Source organism: Trichechus manatus, unplaced genomic scaffold, assembly GCF_000243295.1.
Source record: "Trichechus manatus latirostris isolate Lorelei unplaced genomic scaffold, TriManLat1.0 scaffold00042, whole genome shotgun sequence".
Taxonomy (NCBI): Eukaryota; Metazoa; Chordata; class Mammalia; order Sirenia; family Trichechidae; genus Trichechus; species Trichechus manatus.
The window spans coordinates 16,895,666-16,915,152 of record NW_004443978.1 but is presented as its reverse complement, the minus strand read 5'-3'; the positions used below and the strand labels follow the sequence as shown (position 1 = coordinate 16,915,152).

General features: G+C 41.7%; 1 protein-coding gene across 1 annotated transcript in view; it reads left to right on the top strand.

Annotated features, from left to right (window-relative positions):
- SPTLC3 (serine palmitoyltransferase long chain base subunit 3) overlaps positions 1-19,487 on the top strand; it is a 202,437-nt gene that overhangs the window by 150,172 nt on the left and 32,778 nt on the right. The window contains exons 8-9 of the mRNA XM_004376462.2: positions 1,980-2,199; positions 11,305-11,431. Of these exons, the coding sequence (XP_004376519.1) occupies positions 1,980-2,199; positions 11,305-11,431 (347 nt within the window). The remainder of the gene's footprint in view (positions 1-1,979; positions 2,200-11,304; positions 11,432-19,487) is intronic.

Genomic DNA, 19,487 nt, shown 5'->3' with positions numbered 1-19,487 from the left:
CCATGGCAATGGTTTTGGGAACACTTAAAAGGAGGTCCTAAGGACATTCTGTTGTGCTTTAAAGAACACTATCACAAGTCTTAAATTATGTCCTTTTGTGTGTTTTTAATCCCGTTTTAATCTTTAGCAGTTCAAGCAAGAGTTTAGGTCAGACTGAACTAGCCAAGTAGACACCTGTAGACTGGTAAAGGTGGATCCCTATAGATTCATACAATTAAAACTATCAAAACACCTAGAATCCAAAATGGTCTGTCTAGTTGTACTAGTCAGCTTTATGAGTTTAAATTGGATCAACAGTGTAGTGAACTAATTATTTACTTGGGAATTAGCTATAACAATACAAAGCACTCAAATCCACTGAATGTAATTTTTTTTTCCAAGTAGCACAGAAATGCCTGAGCAGTCTTTTCAAGATTGGGAAGTTTGCCTTAACCAAATAAAATATGCCTTAGGAAGGAAAGATTTTCAGGACCACATAAAAAGATGTGAAACATTATCAGTCATTAAAAAAAAAACCAAACCTGTTGCTGTCAAGTCCATTCTGACTCATAGCAACCCTACAGGACGGAGTAGAACTGCCCCATAGGGTTTCCAAGTCTGTGCTCTTTATAGAAGCAGCAGACTGCCACATATTTCTCCCGCGAAGTGGCTGGTGGATTCGAACCGCCTCCCTTTTGGCTAGCAGCCTAAAACTTAATTACTTGCCATCACGGCTCCTTTATTAGTCATTACCAAACCAAAAAACCCACTGCTGTCAAGTCCATTCCTACTCATAGCGACCCTGTAGGAGAGGGTAGGAGAGGGTAGAACCACCCCATAAGGTTTCCAAGGCTGTAAATCTTTATGGAAGCCGACTGCCACGTCTTTTCTCCTTTGGAGTGGCTTGTGGATTCCAACCACCGACCTTTCGGTTAGCAGCCCAGTGCTTTAACCACTGTGCCACCAGGGCTTCTCATATTAGTCATTAGGGAAATGCAAATCAAAACCACAATGTGATAACCATCTCACAGCCACTAGGATAGTGATTATCAAAAAAAGGGAAAATATCAAGTGTTCGTGAGGATGTGGAGAAATTGGAACCCACATCCATTGCTGATGGGATTGTAAAATGGTGCAGCTGCTGTGGAAAATAGTTTGGTAGTTCCTCAAAAAGTTAAACATAGAATTACCATATAACCCAATAATTCCACTCCTTGGTTTATACCCAGAAGAACTGAAAGCAGGGACTCAAACACATATGTGTACACCAGTGTTCACTGCAGTGTTATTCACAATAGCCAAAAGGTGAAACAACCCAAGTGTCCATCAACAGATGACCAGCCAAACAAAATGTGGTACATACATAAAATGGAATATTTTTCAGTAATAAGAAAGAGTAAAATTCTAATACATGCTACCACATGGGTGAACCTTGAAACTATTACACTGAGTAAAATAAGTCAGTGGCAAAAGGATAAATATTGTATGATCCCAATTATATGAAATATCTAGAATAGGAAAGGGTATAGAGACCAAAGTTTATTACCAGGGGCTGGTGGAAAGGGAGAATGGGGGTTTATTGCTTAAAGGTACTGAGTTCCTGTTTGGGGTGATGAAAAGGTTTGGAAACAGGTAGTGGTAATACTTGCACAACATCGTGAGTGTGAATAATGTTACTGGATTGTAACTTGAAAATGGTTAAAATGAAAAATTTTATGTTGGGTGTATTTTAAGACAAGAAAGGAAGGAAGAGAGGGAGGGAGGGATGAGAGATGGAAAGTGGGAAGGAAGGAAGAAAGAAGAAAGGAAAGGAGGAGGAAGGAAGGGGAAGGATGGAGGGAAAGAAGAAAAAGAAGGAGGGAAGGAAGAAAGGAATGTCATGCCCTCGTCACCCCTGACTGATGTCAGGGCAGGCTGTCTGAGATTAGTAGAAGGGGGACTAATGCAAAGCTTCCCAGGAGGCTTCACACTAGTTACGAGCATCTCTCTTTGTGACCTAGCATGGAAGGTTCCATTGTGCACCTGCCCCAGATCGTGGCTCTGAAGAATAAATACAAGGCTTACCTCTACATAGACGAGGCTCACAGCATTGGGGCCGTGGGCGCCACCGGCCGAGGTGTTGTGGAATTCTTTGGAATGGACCCTCGTGATGTTGATGTGTTGATGGGCACATTCACCAAAAGCTTTGGCTCCTCAGGAGGCTACATAGCTGGAAGGAAGGTAAGAGAGCATCTCTTGTGTCTGTGTAAAACCTGAGACCCCTGGGGATGTGGTCTGCAGGACTTCTCTGAATTCCTGAGAGCTTCAGTTCAGTTCACCACTTTCTTGAGCTCCATGGTTTAGCTACAGTGGATTTTCAGACAATTCAGGCCCAGAACGTCCAGGAGTTCACCCTGTAATAGTAAAGAGGGGCATGTGCTGAGTAATTACATTCTTATAAAATGACACAGATAAAGACTTCGTGCAAAGAAGAGGGGTAAGTAACTCTGCAGGGCACGATAGTGTCCAAGAAGTCTTCTGGAATGAATGTCAGTCTTTTAGACAAATGACTGGGGGTGGGGGACTGTTAGATTTCTGAAGCAGGGAATAATGTATACCAAGCCACAGGAAGGATAAGGGGATGTTAGAGAAGTGTAAGTAGTTTGGCTTTCGTGGCATGAAAAACACAGAAAGGGTAATAGCAAAAGTAGGCAAAGGTCAGGGATTCAGGAGCTTGACCTTGTGCCACAAGTTTTAGGCTTTAAGAGTTTTAACGAAGATAGTGACTGTATCAGAGGTGTGCTTTTAAGTGATTTTCTGTGCAAAATAATTTTCTCCCACAATTTTGGCTAAGCCATAGGTCAAATCATCGTCTAACATCTAAAAATTCTGACCAAGTGAGCTTTATCCCTGTTATTCTAATGCCAACATCATCAAGGGAGTTGCTAATATAAAACAACCATCAATAACTGTTTGAAAGAAATTAATAAGAAGAGGGAAGGGAAGGAGAAACAGAAATATATATATATGTATATATAAGCCTGGGTTTGAAGGATAAAGGAGCCAGTTATCTCAGCCTCTGCCCCATTATATAACGGTCTCATCCAAATCCTGACCAGTTACCTCATAGAAGCCTACACCTGTCCCAAAGAGACTGTGTGAAAGTGACATGTCTCTGCCTAGGAGGGGACAGCGGGGCCCAAACCAGCTCCTGTAGGTAGCATCAACAGCCTATCTAAAATTCCCAATCCCAGCAGGAACAAGAGTTCAGACTCCCTGTAAACCAGTTAGACAAACCAGGTTGCACAGCAGAAAACAGTGCCATCATTGAAACTCTGTGATTTAAAACAACGGATTTCAGGTTAGCCACTCACCCTGCCAAGAGACACACAGATGCTTCAGATGTCCAGGGTTTTCAGAGGTCTTTACTCTTCACTAAGCCCCATTCTCTTGGGAGCTCAAAGCATTGTTTCTCATCTTCCCTCCAGTATCCTGGGGGAATTAGTTGGGTAATGCTAAAAACAGAGGGGATGCCTAGGCTCTTAAACAAAAGTCAGCTAAATTTGAAGAAAGGTTAAATATTCCGTTCCTTGCTCCTGTCAAAGCAGTGGGATCAGAGGGTCTCAAATTTAGGGGCTCCCTTATCCAGGCTACATGGCTTTTGAGCTTGTGGTTTTCTGATTACTTTAACAGCAGCCTGAGCTACAAAATTTTTAAGCAAGTGTTGCTCTGGTTCCCGAACCAAAGACGCCTGAGTAAACTGAAGCAAGTGGATCTTTGAAATGTCAAATTTGGTGGCTGTCACATTTTTCTCTGAGTTTCTTAGTTGGATAGCCACTTTAAGCAAAGGCTCAGGAGGAGTCTGAAGGAAGGGCCAGCTCTCCTTCTCCAAACCAAAGTCACTTCCCTTGCAGTATTTTTAAAGTGTATTGGCTCTTCACTATGGAGCCTCTGTTTATTTGAGGTAGTTACTGAGCAATTGCAAAAATTATTATAATTTACATTCGTCGATATGCAAAACAAGTATGTAAATCTGTTCACTTTCTTGCCCCTCAAAGTACTCATTAGTGCATACTTGGATTCAGACAGCTGCATCATTTCTCCCTCGTACCCCTCATCCTCTTCTTTCCTTCCCTCTCTTCCTCCCTGCTCGCCTCCTCCACATTACACTGCAGTCCCCGTATGGACCACTAGATGGCGGCAAGAATTACTTTTTGACAGACACCCCCAGCTCTGAGATAAACCAAAGCCGTTTCTGTCAAGTGGATTCCGACTCATAGCGACCCTATAGGACAGAGAACTGCCCCACAGGGTTTTCAAGGAGCGCCTGGTGGATTCAAACTGCCGACCTTTTCGTTAGCATTCATAGTTGTTAACCACTACACCAGCAGGGTTTCCACAGCCCTGAGAAAGCAAGATGCAAAACCTAGAAAATACTGGATCATTTTCAAGACACGGAGGATAAGCAGGATATAAGAGGGTGCTTGAGAAAGTCTCTGCATATGTTGTTGCCTGAGGATTTAAAAACTGAGCAGTCAGATACACACCTATTTGGAATGGTTTTGATAAGGCTATAATGCTGTTGTTAGTTGCTGGGGGTTGATTCAGACTCATGGCAACCCCATGTGTGCAGAGTAGAACTGTGCTCCATAAGGTTTTCATGGCTATGATCTTTCAGAAGCAGATCTCCAGTCCTGTTTTCCAAGGTGCCTCTGGGTAGGTTCGAACCCCAATCTTTCAGCTAATGTCAAGCACTTAACCTTTTGCGCTGCCCAGGGACCCCTGAGGCTATGCTAACTCCAGAGAAACTATATTTTTCTCCCAGCCTAATAAGCCCATGGCTTAATGGACTATATGTATATCTGCTCCTTTGCTATTTACTTTTTCTGGTGTCAGATCTGCAATTCAGCTCCGAATTTGGTTTTCAAACAAGTTTGCACTAACGTAACTGCTGGCAATAGTCAAGAAGTGATTCCATTGAAGAATCATGGTTTGAAATTTTGAGAACCAATTTGTTCTTGGGATTTAGGTTTTATAAGTTTAGGTTTTCATCTTTCTCTTTGCTTCAATTTAAATCATAGTTTTTATTCTCCTAAACTTTGAATAATTTTGTGAAGATTTTTAAACTATGCTTTTTAACTGAAAGGAGATAAGACTGGGAAAATGTCATTACTGCACAATATCGAGGATTTTTTACTAATGGATACAAAAGCAACAAAATTAACCCTAAAAAGAGGTTAAAGTGCATACCCTCAGATTTTAAATTTTTCTGAAACCCTAAGTAATTTCAGTTTCACTGTGCTAATGGTGCTTAATGAATCTTAAGATTTGGAAATAATCACTTGGTTCCAAAAATCTAAATTAAAAAAAATACATGTCTGGCTCAACTCTCTTTTTAAAATTACAATGTCAATATTTGTGATATCAAACCAAACCAAATCTGTTGCCCTCGAGTCAATTCCAATTCATAGCAGCCCTACAGCTGCCCCATACGGTTTCCAAGGAGCACCCGGCGGATGCGAACTGCCGACTTTTGGTTCTTAGCCATCACTGTTAACCACTATCCCACTAGGGTTGCCATACTGGTGATAGAGGGAGTATATTCCCAATAACAGTGTTTAGGATGCTTGGCTCTAACATCCCAATAGCAGTGTTTAGGAGGCTCTAGAAATCTTTGTGGAGTAGGTCAAGGTTAGAGCTCTAGATATTAGCAACCAGATGAGTCAGGTAGGAAAAAATATTTGGCAACAAACAAGGAGAGGAAAAAAAAATTGCCTTGGTGCTAAGATACCTCCACAGAGAGTAGAGCTGCTGCTTTGGCCCTGGCCTTCCCCTCATAAAATGTTCTACAAATTCATCTCTGCTTATGGGAGTTTACTGCCCTGTGTGCACCCTTCTCTTCCCATCTTGATGAAACTGCTCAGTCTCTCAAGCACCAGCAAGATTTTGCTGCCTTTCTCACTCTGAGTTTGGAGCTGCTTTAGATGAGCTGTGAATAGACCAGCCTGGAGCCCTCTGTCCTTTCAAGACGTTTGAAGTGAAATGTCAGGTCATTACTTCTTTCTACCTGTCAGAGCCCCATGCCATGAACAGCTTCTTTGAAGAAAGCCTGAGCTGATGGGGCTAGGTTTCTTATTTTAATTTTTTTTTAAATTTATTTATCCAGTTGCTGAGGCAATATGGTCAACACGGCAGACTCCAGTTTCTGTGGACCAAATTTTTCTCTATTCCTGGACCTTGTGTCCTCTTGCAAGCCGGGTGCTAACCACTGGTTTTCACAGCTTCCACAAACAAACTTGAGGCTTGTCAATACATGAAATAAAGGCAGCCCTCATGATTGATTAGCTGTGTGGCTGGAATTCTGGAGGAGGAAATTCTCGCAGGGCAGCCAGGGTTGGAGTGAGCATTAGCTCCAGAAGCCTGCACACCAGGCCAAGGCAGGCCCCTCACAGAAGGCAGCTCTGCCCTGTGGGCTGGCCCTGGCTGCATTTAACAGCCCTTTGAAGTAAATGAGGGTTGTGGAATGAGTATCAAGATGTTTATTCTAAGACCATCCTGTCTGAGTTCCTCCAGAGAAGCCACCCTTGCCCTTGAACTACAGGCCTATGGATACAGAAAATAATCAGGATTTCGAACTTACAAATGGACTTGGAAACCTCAGAATGAAGAGACTTCTAACCCACCCTGAAGGAAGACACAACCCAGACTCACCTTGCAAAAGACCAAAGTCAACTCTTAATTCTTGGCTCTTGGCACCTAGTCTGGGAACAAAAGGAGAGAATCAAGGCTTTCCTTGATGCTCTCCAGAAGTTACTCACAGAGCCCCACTCTCTGAGCCATGCTTGCAAATTAACTCTGTCCATAAATGCAGACTTTGGGAGGAAGTGGGCTCAGTCTAAAACATAAAATTGTGGGCAAGACAGTCTTCAGGTTAAACGGGAGTGATATCCCACTGATAAGATACTTACCCAAACTAAGAGTGCTCATGACCTTAACTTCATGAAATTTCTCAATTTATGAAAGAAAATTGGGGAATGGTGACACTGGGTAAAGAGCCTTTTCAGGAATCAAAGGAAGCTTTGCTTTGTTTCCTCAGCTGATCTTTATCAGAAACGCCTCAAGACTAAGTGGATATTGCTACGTTTGTTCCTAAGAATGCAGCTTAGTACCCCCTATTTCTTCAGGGAATTCCTGGGTAGTACAAAAAGTTAATGCACTTGCCTACTAACCAAAACATTGGAGGTTTGAGTCCACCCAGAGGTGCTTTGGAAGAAAGTCCTGGCAGTCTACTTCCAAAAAATCAGCCATAAAGCACAGTTCTACTCTGACACACATGGGATGGCCGTGAGTCAGAATCGACTCAATGGCAACTAGGTTTTTTTTTTTTCCAATATCCTTTAAAGACCCTCACCATCCTTCTCTGTCCCTGAAACTCCTTTCCTTTCCATTAGACCATAAGTTTTACCAAGTCCCTTCTAAGTACTCACCACTATGGACTATAAGAGAGGTGAGTAACTCCGCCCCTGCCCTCAAGGAGGTTTCAGTCTCTTTGGAGCAACAAGAGTAATAGACATGAAACATTTTTAGAATAATGTGATTCAATCTGTGGTTTAGTACTATATAAACTTCAGTATATCAGGAATTAGGGAAAAAAGGGAGTAATTCCTGTGGATTAGGGAAAGAACCACAGGGTAAGTAGAAGTTGAGTTGATCCTCTCTGAGTCCCTCCCAAAACAATAGGGTTATTGTGAGACTTAAATGTGTTAATACATGTAGAGTTCTTAAAACAGAGCCCCAAGCAACAATGAATACCAGCTATGGTGTTAGCTTCTAGCCCTATCTGTCCCTTCAGAATCCTTCAATCTGCCTCTTTTTCCCTTCTTTCCATTTCTACTGCAACCACCTCAACAAGGATGGAGGAAGAGCTGGAACGGAAATCTTCGGTTTGATGTTTGGGTAGACTAATGAGGGTTAGTTATACAACCTTAGTACATTACCTTTTGCAAAATGAGGAAGGTGGAATAAAGACATTTTGAGGGCTTTTTATATTTTGCTACCCTCAAAATATCTCAGTTCTAAGAATCTTTGATTGGCAATCTATTAAAGATAATTATCAACTACATCAGGTATCCACTATGTATCAGACACTTTACTAATATGTATTAATGCATTTAATCCTCATAATGACTCTAAGGTAGGTATTACTATTATCTCAAAAAAGTAAGACACAGGTTCAGTAATTTGCTCCAGGTCACATAACAGAGTCACAATTTGAACCTAAGCACTCAGGTTCCAGAGCCTGTGCTTGTAACTCCTGGCTCAAGCCTCCTCTTAAGGGGACAACTCTTTGTCTCAGAAGCACTAGCTTTTCTCTCTACTTCCAATTGACTTCTCCACTCTTTGCCCATAAGGCACCATCCTCATTCCTAATTTTAGCACATGCCCATGCCTTTCCTCTTCCTCTTCATCCATCCAGACCTACCCGTCCTTTAAGGCCAGATAATTTCCCTGAAACATCCACTTTCTGATGCTGATCCACATGAACCTCCATCATCTTGATTCCTTCACCCCACCCTACTCTTCTGCTTGGCTCTCCCAGCACCTTGCGGGGAGACCTTCACTCTCAACATAAAAGAAAATCTCTGCTGCTGGTCATGGACGAGCACTGAATGTAGAACTATGAAGGACAGCTTGGCTGCAGCTACTCTGGAAAATGGCCACCTCTCTCTTTGCAATGCTCCTGGGTTTCCTAAAGTGAATCCTGAAGGCTGTGCAGCCAGTACCTAAAATCAGGCGATTAACCTACACATACTCTTCAAATTTGGTGAAAGTCCACCCAACAGTTTTTATGAGATTCATTAAACAAAAGAATATACAGAAACTCAATTTTAATTATATAAATGGATAATGGATGCCAGGATCTAGCCTGTGGTCCCTTTCTGTCCCCCTCCTCTCTTGGATACCAACACATATCCACATCGTAGCCCAAAGTAAGTCCTCCTTACATACTGGTTGGGAGAAAAGATGAATGGGAAGCGAGGAAGGGAGGGAGGAATAAAAGACAGATTTAGAATGAAGAGGAAGAGAAGATTTAGAATAGAGGATTTGAAATGAAAATAGGGAGGGAAAGCAGGAAGGAAAGGAATAGAAGGAAAGGAAGGAACAAAAAAACAAAGATTTTGAAATGAAGGAGTCGAAGAGGGAGAAAGGAAGGCAGGGAAGAAGGAAGAGTGGGAGAGAGAAGGGATTTAGAATGAAGGATGCATTGAAGGAGGAAAGAAGGACAGAAATGGAGAATGATTGGTTCCTCCCATGGGTCAGGGTGAGGGATCATGTCATTGGTAACACCTTCACCCAACGCCCTGTGAAGCAGGCAACCTTCTTCACTGAGGAGGTGAAATATGAATCTTTAAAGCATTTGCGAACAACCACGCTCCACCCATACCCCAAGAGAGAAGGAAAAGTGAGGGGCAGGGTGCAGTCCCAGGATCTGGGTGGGAATACATATGTTCAGAGGTGGCAATTGATATAGCCACTGAAGGAGGGGAGAAGGGGATGGGCCTACCCAAAGCAGAGAATCCCTCTTGGGGAATATAGGTCAGTATTTCTTTTCCACTTCCTGAGAGCTTCTCCCAGATCACCTTCGTGTGGGAATTATTGGGGAAGGCACCTAAGTGGCATTCTAAGCTCTCTCACTATCCCTCAGAAAGAAAGTGGCTGGTCCATTACAGGGCCCACTGCTAATGCAGAGAGCTGTTATCAGCCCATTAGCTTTTCTGCATTGCATCCTGAGGGTGCCAGGCTGTGTGCCAGTACAGGCGGACCTACAGATGGTCTGCCCAGCAGGGACTGAGCAAACCCAGATGCCAGCCCCGAGGCCCTCCCCATTGTGGTGTTAGGCTATTGGAGCTTCTTTTGGGCTCTCTGTTGATTTACCTGGGAGTTTTCTTTGGGCTTCAGGAGTCAAGCATACAGGTGAAGAATTGTTCCTACCACTGAAGATCAAAATTACGTAGTGGATCAGCGCTCCAAAGAGTATTGAACAAAAATTCCAGTAGTTCTCAACTGCCCAAGGCATCAACTCTAAACTCTTTGCATTTGTGTTTATCTGGTCCTAACCTACCGTTTGGTTCAATTTCCCACTAACCTCTACTCTAACTGTCATTCGCTGTTCTCCAAAAATGCTATGTTGGTTAGCTTTTTCTGTTTAACAAACCACCGCAAACTTAGTGACTAAAAACACCACCATTTATTTAGCTCATAATTCTGTCCATCAACAATTTAGACTGGGCTCAGATAGGCAGTTCTTCTGGCCACAGCTGAGTTTGCCCTTGTGTCACTTCACAGTCAGTTGCCAGGTGAGCTGGGGCCTGGCTGGCCTAGGATGGCTGCCCTCAGCTGTGAAGGCTCATCTTTACTCCACCTGGCTCTCATCCTCCAGCCAGCTAGCTAAGGCTCGTTTACATGGCAGCTGGGAAGGGTTCTCAGAAAACAAAAGCACTCAAGGCCTCTTGAGGCCTAGGCTCAGAACTAGTGCACCATCACTTCTGCCACATTCTATTGGTCCAAGCAAGTCACAAGGCCAACCTCAGTTCATCATAGGGGCTGCATAGTTGAATTGCAGAAGTGCAGGGGTACAAAGAGGGGAAGAATCACAGCCATTTTTTTTTGCAAGCAATCTACGATACATGTCATCTGCTTTTCTACTTCCTCCATCTTTGTTCAGCCTCTTTCTTCGGACAACGGCCCCCAAAACACACACACGTATACAAATTTTCTTTTCCTTTTTCTCTTCATTCATCAAGGCGTAGTCAATTCCACTACCTGACTGGAGTCTTCCCTGATCCAGTTAAGAGGGCCCTCTTTCTTTCCTCTCTAATCTTGCAGCCCCGTTGCACATATTAGTTTGCATGTACTGTTACTTTTCCTACTGTTGCTTTTCCATGGCACAATCTTAGATAATATTCTTAAGGTCAAGAGCCACATTGTGTATTCTTTGAATACCCCTGAATGCTAAGCCAGTGTTCACACATAGTAGGTGATCAATAAATACTTGAGTCATCATTTTTCCTTACATATCTTGTTTTGCCTTACAGACTTCAACTCCAAACTTACAGAATTCCACCCTTGCCTAACTTCTAGGTGATTGTGGGTGAGGCTGGGAATAAAATGATAGAAAAAATAAATAGTTTGGTGATGTCCATTGAAAACCAGACTACATTCATCTTTTGAGATGCTAGAATTAAATGTCTTTTGCTATGATCGATGGGAAAGGGAGAAGATGTGATTCTCACCACCAAGACTGAGATTGACATTCTTTCTGTTTGGGTTTCCCCTTTATTTAAGGACCTTGTGGATTATTTACGGGTTAACTCACATAGCTCTGTTTACGCCACATCCATGAGTCCCCCGATATCAGAGCAAATCATCAGATCAATTAAAGTCCTCATGGGAATGGATGGGACCACACAAGGTAAGAGGTTCAGCTGTGAGCACAGCTCTGACAAGCTCTTTTCCCAGACCTCTCTCTGTTTTCCTTATGTCCCACCAATCTCCCCCCATCTCAAATACACTCTTTTATATAACCCAGTGTATAAATCCAATCATGTGCTAAATATACTAGAATTGGTGTCAGCACAAAAGAAACCTTTCTAAAGCAAAGGAAACTTTCAAATTCAACTCAATGTGATCAGCAAATTGGATAATATCGTGTGTTAAAATGAAGCATATAGAGGTGTGTGTTTGCTTGGGGCTGTCAGTTGTGTTTCTCTGAGATCAAACTAGTCAATTTAATATTTCTGTTATTTTAATACTTTTTTTTTTTTCCAGCCAGAGGTTGAGGAAGGGAAATCCATTACTGACCATTTGAGAATAGATGGCCAAAACACACACAGTGATAACTATCCACAATTGCCTTGACATTGAGTCACCAGAGATAGAGGGTGCTACATTGTTCATCCCAAATGAACTTAATCTTGTTTCTAAGAATGGTTTAATCAATGAATGCCTCTTGGAACTCTACTTCTACTTTTCAGATAAAGTTTATGAGCTTCTTCTACATATCACACACACAGGTGGGAATACAGTGATAAGTAAGGTAGCTTGCTGTGAGTCAAGCTAACAGGCACATTTATGGAAGTAGCAAATTATCCTGACCCCAGAACCGGTCACGGTGCTATACAATCTACCCCCACCTCCAGCTGACTTTCACCCCCCATTGTCTAGTGCAACCTTCCAAGCCTACTATTTCAATAGAAGTATGTAGAGACCCATCATTTTTTAATTTTATTGAAGCAGAAGAATACTTTATCCATGTACAAATTTTACTCAGAAGCCTACTACACAGAAGCAGGGCTGGTCTAGGTGAAGTAGTGTCTCCACCCACTCCCATACTGATAGCCTTTAACACCCTTCTCCTGAGCCCTAGTGCTCCCCGGACACTGGTTTGAAAACCTCTAGGATAAACCTTTCCTTTTTCACTCCATCAAGAAAATGGCCTGCAAGGTGACTTTTTTCCCATCATGTAAAAGGCAGTGAGTAGATTGATTGATCCCTAAGGTCATTCTGGGTTTGTCTTTTGGGTTTTATGATTCTGTGTTCAATGGTTGAATGGTCTGTCTGAAAAGGAAATAAGAATCCAGTCTAGAGAGGCAGCATAGTGCAATGGTTAAGGTCAGAGACTCTGAAGCCAAGTCCCTGGGTTCGACACCCCTTGATGCTGCTTGCTAGCTGTGTGGCCTTAGGCAAGCAACTTGTGTGTTCAATCCTGAACAAGTTACTTAACTTTTCTGTATTCAGTTCTCTGAGCTGTAAAATGAGGAAAAAAATAGTATTTATGAGTTACTATTATTATGAAAATTAGGAAAATTAATCCATGAAAGATATTTAAAATTGTGTCTGGAAACAATTATATAATAAGCATTATATATTGCTTGCTACTATTATTTCCTATTATTCTTGAGATGTTCAAGAAGTATTTAGACTGCTTCTCAGGGATGCTATAAAAAGGATTCTTACTGTAGAAATGAAGTAGGACTAGATGTCCTCCAAGGTTCTGTATTAGTCGGGAAAAGCTAGGCTATGCCACCATAACAAATAAACCCTGAAAATCTCAGTTGCTTAACATAATCAAGGTTTATCTCTTGCCCACACCAAGTCTAATAGAATCAGACAACTCTCAGGGCAGCTCTCCTTTATCTGCGTGGGAACTCTGGCTGCTTCTAGCTTGAGGCTTGGCCATCTCAACTCATGGCCTCTATAGTGGTCACCATGGTGGAGAAAGAAAGATAGCATCATTGATCTGGAAGTGATACTTGTTACCCTGCTTACAGCCCATTGGCTAAAACTAGTTACATGGCAGTTCCTGTGGGGGAGGGAGGGCTAAATTAAGGGAGAACATGGATATTGGATAAGCAAATCTCTTTCAGCCTTTTAAAAGTGATGCTAGAAATAGAGCTGTGTCCATTCCTACTTGAGCACCTTCTTACTGATCTGAAACCAGGTCTTCTCACAAAGCCATATTAATAGCTTCTTGAACTTCATGTATTTCTTAGTTGAAAATCAATTTGGGATTCAAGCTAAAATGCAAGTTAAGTATTGACCTATAATGTCCAGACTTATGCTTTCATCTTATTTTAAAGATAAGTGACTAGGGAAATGTTATTCTGAAAATTAGCCTATGTTGCAACAAGGATTTTTGCTAATTTCTTAAACCATTTCATGGATATATTACCAGCATCATTGATTTAAATGGACTCAACTTTACAATCATTGCCTTCCCTCCTCTGGATTGGCCTGTCACCTCATCACAGACAGAACTCAGTCCGTTTATCTGACCCCAGCTGAAGACTTGCAGAGAGATTTAAAGATGTAATAGTTTGTCTTTGAGTGGTCCTCTATTATCAATTTTCTTGGGAGACATTTTCTTCATTCTCTCTTGTAGCCTTATAATTACAGAATTATTTTGTTACTTTTTTGAACTTCCCAATTAAAGTTCGTCACTTTCTTCACGTTACCTTAGGAGGGAAAAAAATAAAACAGAGAATGCTATATGTACAGTATTATTTTCTCGGAGTGAAGATAGGAGAACCAGTGAGAAAGACAGCATAATTTCTTTTCAAAGGCATGAACAACAGTAGAAAAGAACATTGACAGGATCATCAGCCAACTTTCAGGTGGGGTGGCCTGACACATCTTTTGAAGAATTCAAAGGCACACAGTGAATTATCGGGCTGACCTCATTTACGACAATGCCTGCTTTAAATAAAGGGGACAGATTGGGAAGATTATATTAGCTCACCCGTTTCTGCTTAGATAAACTGGCTTTCAGGATGAAGTTGCCCAAAGCTCAAAGAGATGCACTGTGGTCATGTGAGAGCTGCCTTACAGGGTCTGAGAAAGAGGAGCCCACCTCTGAGCCTTCATCCTGGGCCCACTGGCTGCAACTGTGATTGGAGCCTTTGAAGGCTTTGTTTCAAGTTGAGATTGGGGAGCGGTTGGCCAGATCTGTTCCTTGATGAATGTCTTCACTTTAATCTGCAATGCAAAGCCATAGGCTTCAAAGAAAGGCAAGCTACAGGAATAAGGTCAGTGCTTCTTTGATGCCAAGGTTCTAAGATGAAATAGCAGTCCCGGTGAAACGACAATGTTTGTGCACAAACAGCCATCTTCCCTCTGCAGCCGGGCTGCTCACAGAGTTAATGCACATAGGCTGAGAGCTTAAGCTGCACGTGCATTCCATATGCACCGAGGCCCTTTTCATCTCCTGGCCTGTCACTCCATGCAGTACAGCAAGCCCAAAGTGGAGATTCGATTTCTCCAATCTAATGGATGTTGGGTGGTCCCCTCGACCAAACCAGTGCTGCAAGCCCCTAAAGGGCAAGAAATGTGTCTTGAATTAATTTGGCATTCCTATGAGTGTCAAACCCAGTGCTCAGCTTAATAAATATGTCATGACTCGACTTCCATCTCACCAGCCTGCTAGATTTCAGGTCAGTGTTTATGCTGCATAAGATCGCAGGGATGTTTATGTCATAGGACTGGGAGCCAGGAATCAGCTCCACACCGATTGTGGCAGCTGAAAGGACCACTCAGCTATTGGGGCCTCTCAGTGATTGCTATTACTTTTGAAAAGGTCCAAAATGATTGTTACTCGGTCATTTTCTTCATCTAAACATGGCACAAGCAACCACAGGAGGGTGAGCCCCAAGCCATACAAATGACTGCCCTAAAGAAAGCATTGTCAACAGCTGTCTTACTATTATTTCGTTTAAATCTCTGATGCACATTTTTCTATTAATCAGTCAACATTCTCTTTGAACTCCCAATCCTGCCCCTGCCTTGCCCCATTTCCCTAACTCTGGGTAACCCTCCTCTTTACAAAGAAAATAGAGGTTATGTCGTGTGGATGGTTAAGGGTGTGTGACGGACCGCATGGGGGCCAGTCCCCAGCATGCCATTTGCTAGTTCCATGGCTGCTAGTTCTAATCCAAGATGATTAACCTCAGTTCCGTCCTCATAAATTGGAGCTGTAGTGAGGGTTAAACGATGTTTTATATATATATATATATATATATATATATATAAAATGCACTTAGCACAATGCCTGATAGATAGTCTTATTCTTATTAGCTGCCATCGAATTGGCACTGATTCATGGTGCTGAGCTTATGTATAACAGAAGGAAACATTGCCCAGTCCTGTGCCATCTTCATGACTGTTGGTATATTTGAGTCCATTGTTGTGGTTACTGTGTCAACCCATCTCGTTGAGGGTTTACGTCATTTTTCCTGGCCCTCGACCAAACATGATCTCCTTTTCTAGCAACTGGTCCTTCCTGATGATGTGTGCAAAGGAAGCAAGTCAAGTCTCTCCATCCTCACTCCTAAGGAGCATTCTGGTTGATACATAGTAAGCACTCAATAAAAATTATCAGTTACTATTATTTTAACTCCTCTGCTTTCTTCCCTTCCCCCTCCAATTTTTTCAATAGCTTTTACCCATCTTGAATTTTTCTCTTCTCTCAGACCTTACACCTACTCCACCAGCAAATCCTACAGTACTTCCTTTGACATATATCCAGAATCTGGTCACATCTCCCCATCTCCACCACCACCTCCATCAATTTCCACTTAAATGAATAGAGCAGCTTCCTAACTATTCTCCCCACTATCCTTGGCTTTTTATAACTTTTTCTCCACACAGCAGCCAGAATCATCTTTTTAAAAAAAAAAATTTAACTCAGACCATGTCATCCCTCTGCTCAGAACTTTCCATCAACTTCTCTCACTCAAAGTAGAACCCAAACTGTGTCTTTCAAGGCTTCTCATGATATGGTCTTCCATATTTTCTGCCATTCCCTTGCTCAGTCCACTGCAGACAGCTGACTTCCTTAATTTTCCTAAAATATAGCACAGCTCCTCCCAAAGGGCCTTTGCACTTGCTGGTCCCTCCAGCACTGAGCAATATCTGCATGGTCCACAGGCTCACTTCCCTTTGGTATCTACTCAAATTTAGCCTTATTGGGAAGTCTCCCTATTCTAAATAGCACGCCCTCCTTGTGCTTTTGATCCCTTCACCTTGCTGAGTCTTCTTCATAGCATTTAAGGTCACCTGACAAATTATATATGTATCTTCTTATTCTTTGTCTTCCCTCACTAGAATTTAAATTTCAGGAGAACAAGTGTTTTGTACATTTTAGTGCCTGGCAAGTATAGATTCTCAACAAGTATTTGTTGAATTATTGAATCTTTCTTTCTTTCCCCCTTATTTCAGCAAATGAACAATCCTTTCTCCTTTATCTCTGTTCTTGAATCTCTCCCTTTTGACCTTCTAAAGGCACTGGCCCCTTTTCTAAGCCATGAACTTGTCCAATTTACCTCATCCTAAAAAGCCTTCCCTTACCCCTTCTTCCTCTTTAAACAGCCACTGAATCTCGTTCGTGCCATTCCTGCAAACCTTCTCAGAAGAGTGGCCTCTTCCCTGCTTCCAACTCATTTCCCGCTCGGTTTTCCACTCCTTCAGCCTGTTCTCTGCCCCTTTTCTTCCTCAAGGTCACTTCTGTCCACCTACTCAATTGCCTCTTGTCCAGTCAGATTTAACTTGACCTCTGTGCAGTGTGTGACTGCTGGTCAGCGTTCTCTCTCTTCGAAATGACCTTCTGGTATTTATGGCGATCCTCTTCTTTTCCGGTTTTTCTCTTATTGTCCTGTCTGTTCTTCCTCCACCTTTCCTGCTAGATCCCCTTTCCCTGTATGCATTTTCAAAAATTCCACCCTTTGTTCTTTTTACTTTCCCTCTTACACAAGGGCCCTCAGTCGGCTTTCTTTTTTTCCTTCATATGTAAATATGGTTCTCAGACTTGAGCTTGCATCAGAATCACTTGGAGGAATGGTGACTCCACCCCTAGCGTTTCTGATTCAGAAATGCTCGATGCATTTCTAACAAGCTCTCAGGTGACGCTGATGCTTCCGGTCTAGGGACCACACTTTGAAAACCACTGCTGTGTAACGACCTTGTGGTCATCCTCTCCCTCCCATCAGGCATCAATAGCCTGTGGATTTCTTATGGCTAGAAGCCATCATTTTTATATCACCAGTGCCTGACGCATAATAGGCCTTCAATATATATTTTCAAGTCACATTGACAAGAAATGTGTTAAATCCCCGGTCGTGCGTTTGCTGTAATGCAGAATGCTGATAAAATATCTGTCCAGGGTTATCTTTTCATCACAAAGCTTGAGCACAATCTCTGAGTACCTAATGTCAGCCACCTGAGCAACTGGACTTGATCACCAAGGTCAGCATCTTCCTAGGAATTTTGCCTGCATCCATGTTTAGTTTTGCTCATTACCTTTGCAGTAAAACCTGCAAAAGCTAGAACCTGTGTAAGGTGGAAACCGGTCAGAGAAGGAAAACACAAACATTTTCTACTAATAGAGAGCAACAGAAAGTGGTAAGCTGTACCCTGGCAAAGGGGGAAAACTTGTGAGACCTGGAAGAACAAGACAGTCCTATCAAGTTCTGTCTCTCACAGGTTTCACTGTATATACTAATTATAAAGCCATTGATAGCTGAAGAAATGACCCACCTGTCCCTAATTATCACTTCATGTTTCTGTACATTTGATCTACTTTTTTAAACCCCTGTAATTCATCAACCCTATATACTTGGTTGCTACAAGCATCTCCCATGTCCCTCCTCAACACCTATGAATGCTTTGATATCAGAATAGCAAAGAGCTTTTTGCCTTCATGAAATGCATGTGCCTCAAAACAGCCTCTCCCTTAACCCTATGCTTTCATATAACTTTTTGAAGTACGTAAAGTCATCAAAAGTTCATGATCGTAGCGTTAATTATATTATTTGATTTGATAGTATGTATCTGACACAGATACCAACAATTCTCTAATAATTCCCGTCCCTTAGGATGGACAAGGTACTATCCATAGTATTTATTTAAATTCTCTATCTCTTCAGTGCATCTTTAGTAGGTGGAATCAATATGGTGAGAAAAGAGATCCACAATGGGCAACACTGCCAAGTATTGATTTATTCTGGGAAGAACTAACAATAAAATGTTTCATATCCACAACTTAGAAAGAACTGCTTTTCCTATACTTGTGAGGTCTGCTTGAATTTATACTGTAATTATTCCCCTTCTTTTGGCTACTCATTTTCCTGCCATGATTGTCACAATTTTGATGTCACTATGTTGAAATAATATTGGCAGTTTTCTAAGAGAAGATGGGCTGCTCAGCTTGATGCGTCTACTGAATATCAGATACTGTGGTTCTTGCTGTACTTTCAAGTTCATATCAGAATAAAATAGCAACTATATGTCTTATCAAGCACTTACTTTGCCTCCTTGCCAGTGTGCAGTTTTTAGATCTGCAGACTCATTTATTTCAAGAACTAAATCCTTGGATATTTTTAAATTGTTGTGTAACATCAATCTTTTTAATACAAAACTTAACCAAAGAAAGAACGCTCTTGGAATGATTCTAGCTATAATTAACAGGTCAGTACTTAAATTTGGATAGCTCCACTGGCTCACTCATTCCTTATTTCACCAAAATGGCTATCAGAAAAATAATAATGTCTGTGATTTCATCAAGCTTTTCTCTCTTGTTACGCTGGTGCTGGGCTGGTGGAGTAATCACCAACTTTTTGAACCACAAAACCACTTTCTGCTATCATCTGCATGAAGATATTTGATTCACATATAATTGAGCGGTCAGTAGAATGCCTAGAAAGGAAAATAAATAGTGGAAATTTACTTACAAGAGAAAATAAATACAGAATTTCAATTATTAATGTAGAATATCCATTTGCAGTAGAATACACCCGCATCATTGCTAATAAAATCTCTTATACTTAAATGATAAAGTTGGGAAAAATATAATTCTCTATTTTTCTTCAAAGTCACACTTGTTCCTCTCTACCCTTAAACAGAAGGAGTTTCTGGGTGAAGATGTGTATGGATAGTCTGTAGGCAGGGAGAACTAAGGGCAAAATTAAGATGGAATAATA